We start from the raw sequence: 6,581 nt of genomic DNA, 5'->3' as shown, positions 1-6,581 counted from the left end.
TTATAACTAGTTATATTTCAAAATTCAAGTAAATCAGTTCAGTATTGTAGATGTTATGAGTCCTTCGGTTGATTAAAAAATACGTTTATTACTTTTAATTAAAAACTAATTTATGTAAAAATCTGCAATAATTCCTGCCGCAGCGTATCGGTAATAACTACTTATATTCCAAAATTCAAGCAAATCCGTTCAGTATTGTAGGAGTTATGAGTCCTTCGGTTGAGCTGAGTCCGCAGGCGAGTTCGCAGGCGAGTCCGCGAAAGTGTCGATTCAGTGAAACCCGCTCGATAACAGGATTTCGGTCATTTCGTCGTATCTCTTTTCGGCCATTTGTAGCTACTGCCGTTATCACTCATGGAGTCATGGTTGAATTAATACATGTATTAATTCAGCCATGGTTATCATTTATCAATCATATTCTATGAACTCATTTCCTCTATGCGCGCAGTCTGCCGAGAAAAGTATTGAAAAATATTCTTCGATGTGTTGAAAAAAAACAATTATAAATTGTGAATAGAACGAATTCTCTGAACTTCAATGAAACCTGCTTAGATATACGCATCGTCATCTACCAATGCCATCTGAAGAGTTGTTCCACTCTCTGATAATTTTATTTTAAATCAACGAATTCTCTGGTCATTAATCGCACATGTATAGACAAGCAAATTCTGCCATATAATACTAAATATATATGCATTTTTATTGTTTATATGCGTACAATTTATGACCAAACAATTCATTACAATTTTCAAGGAGGCAAACAATTTTTTAGAGGACGTTGGTAGATAAAAAGGCAGGTTTATTAAATGATGATAATAATATCTTATCGACGTTATGAATGTTACAACATTTATTTCCAAGTTAAGAATACATAAGAGTACATATATATGTGTGTGCAGAAATTAGTAATAGATGGCAGAATTCACTTGTTTATACACGTGCGATTGATGACCAGAGAATTCGTTGATTTAGATTATCAGGGAGTGGAACTTTCTTCAGATGACGTTAGATTAAAAGGCATGTTTCAGGACGTAGTTTTTGTTTATTAACGTCGTTTCGAATGCAATAAACATTCATTTTCATGTTAGAAGAAGCATTAAACATTGAAATTTTGGTGGAAATAAGTACATTATATTTGCAAATAGGGTACAACACTTGAATTTTGGACCAAAAATTACTCGGAAAATTCTTTCACAGTTCAGACAAATCTGGTAGTCATTTCAATGTTTAATGCTTCTTCTAACTTGAAAATGAATTTTTGTTGCATTCGAAACGTCGTTAATAAGCAAAAACTACTTCCTGAAATTTGCCTTTTTATCTACCGTCATCTGAAGAAAAGTTCCACTCCCTGATAATATAAATCAACGAATTCTCTGGTCATCAATCGCACGTGTGTGTGTATATATATGCATGCATGATCTAAATTTCTTACTTATAATGGTCCACCCAATATAACAGTCAAATTTCATGCTGAGTTCTGATGAGTAATGGCCCTTGCTTTCTGATATTTTGAAAATCATGAAATTATGATCAATCATGGAATTAGGAACGACCGACGCGGGTGAGAGTTTTAGATAGAGATTTAATCATTTGAGTACATATCGATTTCAAAGACACTGCCTCTATTTTAAAAAATCTGATGAGAAAATTAAGTAATACGTTGGTGCCAGCAGGAATACATACTTGCTCTACAATATCCTGAATATTTTCGGGAGCGCAGCCGTGCACCACCAATTTTGTGCACCAATAAGCCCTGAATCGAACGCCTTGGATCACTCCGGACATCAACCAATCAGCCGTGAACCACTCAGCTTTGTCCTCCTCCAGCCTTGCATGAAACCTGCCTTGCACCACCAGGCCACGGATAGAATTTGACTTCCGGGTATCGTTAAATTACGTAATTTTACGTTTACCGCATCTGAGGTTAGGTTTAAGATAACATAGTTCTGTTCCAAAATTTATCGTCCTTCAACGAGTGATCGTTCGACCGAGGGCTGGTTCGACGCACAGCCTATATATGATTGTCCAGAAGTGTTGAAGGCTACGTTCCGGAAGGCAGGAATCATGATGGTCCATTACATCCAGGGCAGTTGTGGTCTTCGGCAGGCGACCCAAGCGCCGGCTACGCCGCCAGCGGAAGCCAGGGACGCACTGATGCAACAACGTCCGTAAGTCCTTAAATTTCAAAATCGAAATTTTAACACATAAAGTCATTTTTAAATATTTAGTTTTTCAACCTCATTACCACTTGATAATTTGAAACAAAATCAATTTCCCCCCTTACAGATTAAATCTTTATGAATCGCATAGTGATTATTCATGCTCTGACATTCGCTCTAAAATGAATTGATAGACTTACATTTTCTTATTCCACTTTCGTTCACATTTTATAAGCGTGAGACATATCCGTAATCAATGTCTTAACAACTACAAAGTGAATATTACCAATTCCCTAGCGCACCGAAACCCGCACTGAATCGACACTTTCGCGGACCCGCCTGCGAACTCGCCTGCGGACTCAGCTCAACCGAAGGACTCATAACTCCTACAATACTGAACGGATTTGCTTGAATTTTGGAATATAAGTAGTTATTATCGATACGCTGCGGCAGGCATTACTACAGATTTTTAAATAAATTAGTTTTTAATTAAAAGTAATAAACGTATTTTTTAATCAACCGAAGGACTCATATTATCTACAATACTGAACTGATTTACTTGAATTTTGACATATAACTAGTTATAATTGATACGCTGCGGCAGGAATTATTTCAGATTTGGAGATCAATTAGTTTTCAATTAAAACTAATAAACATATTTTTCAATCAACCGAAGGACTCATAACTCCTACAATACTGAACGGATTTGCTTGAATTTTGGAATATTAATTGCAAGTTTTTATGATTGTATCTGAAATTGTTAGGCGAAAATAGCCTGCATGCCGAATTTCAGATCTCTAGAGCAATCAGAAGTGGGCTAATTTTCGTTGTCAATTTTAACAACAAACAAACAAACGCGAAGCTAAGCTAAGAAAAACGTTTTAAAAATATCTTGGACTTAATTATGAGTGATGTTGTCTGGACGCACTTTTTGAATAACATATGCAGCGATTCAATAATAAAGGAAATTATACGCACGTATATATACTTCACTTCTTATCACTTGCAACTGCTGATAAATGACTTGTATCAAGATAACGGCGGTCCTTTAATTACAGTTACCAACTATACCTCTGCGAAAGAAGAGACTGTCGTGCTATCACCGACTCTTAATTCTAGTTGAGAAGTTAATCCATGGAGTTGAAAGACGTTTTTGTTCCGGAGACGAGTTACAAATTATCATAGAAGCGACAGAAGCGGAAGGACAGGGGTGAAATCGCATGCCGAAAAATAGAGCAAATTTAGTTAAGTCTCCGGCCTTCTCTGTTCCTTAGGTTGAACGCTTACACCACCGTGGTACTCAACATTCATCATAATTCTGGTGATCAATCAATCACATCTCTTTAAGTAGTATTAGTCTATTATTATTATTGCGACCGAGTTCTGCTTCGAGTGTGAACTAAAACAGAGAGAAAGTTTCTATAACACGTTCGTACGTCCACTCGAGAACAGCTGTTGGAAGTCCCTCCTGCTTGTTTGCATATTCTTTTCAACGGTTAAACGCTCAAAAACAAGTGTTAAAAATAAAATAATTATCCGTCAGCGTAAATGGGCGTGACAAAAACTTGCGGAGTTCTTGAGAGCTGAAATACTGAGCGTAGTCTTTCAAGCGGCTTCTGGTTACCTACGTACGAAGCTATTTATCATTGCTGCATATTTTAGATTAATGACCACAGCTTCGTTCTGTGAGCGGCTGTTCCTACTGAGTGTGATGCCTTGAATAGGAAGTCAACAGCATGTGTATAAATAATTTTCACAGTCGACGCTATCACCTTGCACCGAACGCTGCTCTGCTATCGCCATAGAACTTTTGTGACGTCCTTGGTATGAAGTACACTCCATGCATGGTGGTGGATGTCCGTGTAGTGCAATAAGCGGTGATCATTTAAAATGCAAACAGAAGTAAAAAAAATCAGGATTCTTAATACTACGATTCTGAGGACGGATTTCCTAGATAGTGTTTCAAAAAGTTGCCCCTGTTTTTGTTACTTTAAAGTAAGGAATCATTCACTGAATTTATTATAGTTTCTGATTGAGGCTAGTGAACTAGTTTCTGATTGATCGTGCGTGCAACAACGATTGTGTTAATTGATTCATAGTCTCATCAATTTTACTCCATCAACAGACTTAAAATTAGGGTAGCTCGGGAAAAACTTGTGCATGTTCATGTCATGGAAGAGATGAAATACCTGGAATGCAGTGTTTGCAACGAGACTTATAACGACTCTGATCACAGGCCTATATCCCTTCCATGTGGTCATGTTTTCTGTGGTCCCTGCCTCCACCAAGTAGAGGAAAATAATGAATTGAGGAGAACCGAAGAGAACGCGGACACCTTGCCTCAATGTCCATCCTGCAGAGAACCTTGGGATGGGGAATCTGCCCGTTTTCCTGTCTGTTATATGCTCATCCCTAATGATGCAGACATTTGGAAGACTGCCGCTGGTGAAAATCAAGATGGCGTGTGCCCCTCACATCGAGTGCTATACGAGTTTTGGTGCTCCAGTTGCTCGCAAGCTTTCTGTAAGAAATGTTTGAAGTCTCATCGTAACCACTGCACCATTCTGCCAGCGGATCTTTTGGAGGGAGAGTTTAACAGTGACCTCCAAAAGTCAAATTTCTTCGTAAATGGCGAAGAAGTAATAAAAAGCATAGATGAAGCTGTGCGGGACTGCGACTCAGCTTTGCAGGTGATGCGCAAGATTCGGGCCTTCGAAAGGGAATTTCAACTTCGCAAGAAGAACCTTGAGAAACAACGACAGAATTTGAAGGAAGCTATGAATTTAATGAAGAACTACATAAAAGAAGAATCGTTTGATGTGACGTGTGAAAAATTATGGAACTTCTTTCGAATGAAATCTCATGGTGATGTGCTTTGCGAAACTCTGGAGAATAACTGCCGGCGAATAATTGAGCAGACGTCGGACCTGAAGGGATCATTTGAGGTTAATATTCGACACCTGTTGAGGACAGCGGCATTGAGTATTGTTTAGAATTATTATTGAGCAATTATTAATGAGCCAACTGCTATTATTAAATTCCTGAACAATATTTTCTACTTCAATAAAGCATTAATGGCGAATATAAAAAGAAAATATAACTAAAAATATATATAACTAATTAATATCAGTGTTTCATCCTTGTTCGCAGAAGGCGGAAGCAGCTTTGCAAGCAAGAATTATAAAACTTATGCCATCCGAATTCCTACCAAATAATTCAGAATGGGATATAAGAGGAGAGTATGCGGCGCAGAAGGCCATGGCTACCCTAAGAAACTCCAACAATAAACCCCAGGGCTGCGTGACTGTGTGGTCCACAGCCTCAGAACCCGTGCAACATTTGTCACTCCTGCTTGTCCAGCTGGCAGAGGCCGGCTGTGCAATTACCCTGCATCTCCTGGACTCCTTCTGGTCACGAGAATCGCCGCCCACAGACTGTCACAGACTGGAACCTTTCCTACAAGCTGGTCATGGGTAAGGAAGATATTGAGTGGACCCGAAGCATCTCATACTAAAAAAATAAAATAAAATTTTGAAAAGATGTTCTGAACGTAGCTGGTGAATTTAAACGATATATTAGCAATGAAGCATCAGATTGTCGAAACTTGTGTCGCAAATGGCATCCCATGAAAATAAATCAGATGTCAAAATTAATAGTCACATACAGAAAACCTAGGTATTTATTAATTTCTTATTATGATGTTTTCCTTAGCCACATTTAGCATTAATTTTCGTTCTTACTGGCTAACGTGGAACTCACACCAATCGCTGTATCTCATGTAAGAAAAACACCGCGCATATTTATCCTGTCTAAACTATCAACATTATTTCTTGAACCCTAGACATGCGTTGCATTTCTTCCACGGTTACGTCAAAGCCTCGACGCTGCAGGCCATGACATCACTGCAGTACATCGGCCTGCTGGTGAGTGACTGGCCGGTGAGGGGTGAGTGACTGGCCGGTAAGAGGTGAGTGACTGGCCGGTGAGGGGTGAGTGACTGGCCGGTGAGGGTGAGTGATGGCCGGTAAGAGGTGAGTGAGTGGCCGGTGAGGGTGAGTGCCTGGCTGGTGAAGGGGACTTGTTGAGAAGCGTGGTGGACTTGATTTGATTCTACTGGGAGATTATAATTGCCCAGTGGGACGTGATTAGAAGTGCCCAGTGGACGTTCCAACATACAGGCGTTCCATTGGTCAAACACTACATGCGTTCCTATGGCCAAACAGTGCAGGCTTTCCATTGGCTGAACACTACAGGTGTTGCACGGCCGTGGCATTGAATTGCATCTAACTTTGGTTTGCTCCCCAGGCGTTGCCGTGAGCAGAAAACTCAAGGCAGAGGACATTGAGCAGAGTCTTGAGTCGTACACACACCTGCACTGCGCACAACTGGAAGACTGCGAGGTGCCGTGGCTGGTGAAGGTGG

At 39.7% G+C, this 6,581-nt stretch overlaps 1 protein-coding gene across 1 annotated transcript; it reads left to right on the top strand.

Moving 5' to 3' along the window:
- The first annotated feature begins 4,287 nt into the window (after positions 1-4,287).
- LOC108675344 (E3 ubiquitin-protein ligase TRIM38) lies at positions 4,288-6,112 on the top strand. Its single transcript, XM_018163347.2, has 3 exons — positions 4,288-5,104; positions 5,310-5,632; positions 6,001-6,112. The coding sequence occupies exons 1-3, from the start codon at positions 4,331-4,333 to the stop codon at positions 6,110-6,112; spliced, it is 1,209 nt and encodes a 402-aa protein (XP_018018836.1). The 5' UTR covers positions 4,288-4,330.
- Positions 6,113-6,581: the final 469 nt, after the last annotated feature.

This window comes from Hyalella azteca, unplaced genomic scaffold, assembly GCF_000764305.2.
Source record: "Hyalella azteca isolate HAZT.00-mixed unplaced genomic scaffold, Hazt_2.0.2 contig9972, whole genome shotgun sequence".
NCBI classification, from domain to species: Eukaryota; Metazoa; Arthropoda; class Malacostraca; order Amphipoda; family Hyalellidae; genus Hyalella; species Hyalella azteca.
This window is presented reverse-complemented; position numbering and strand designations above follow the sequence as displayed.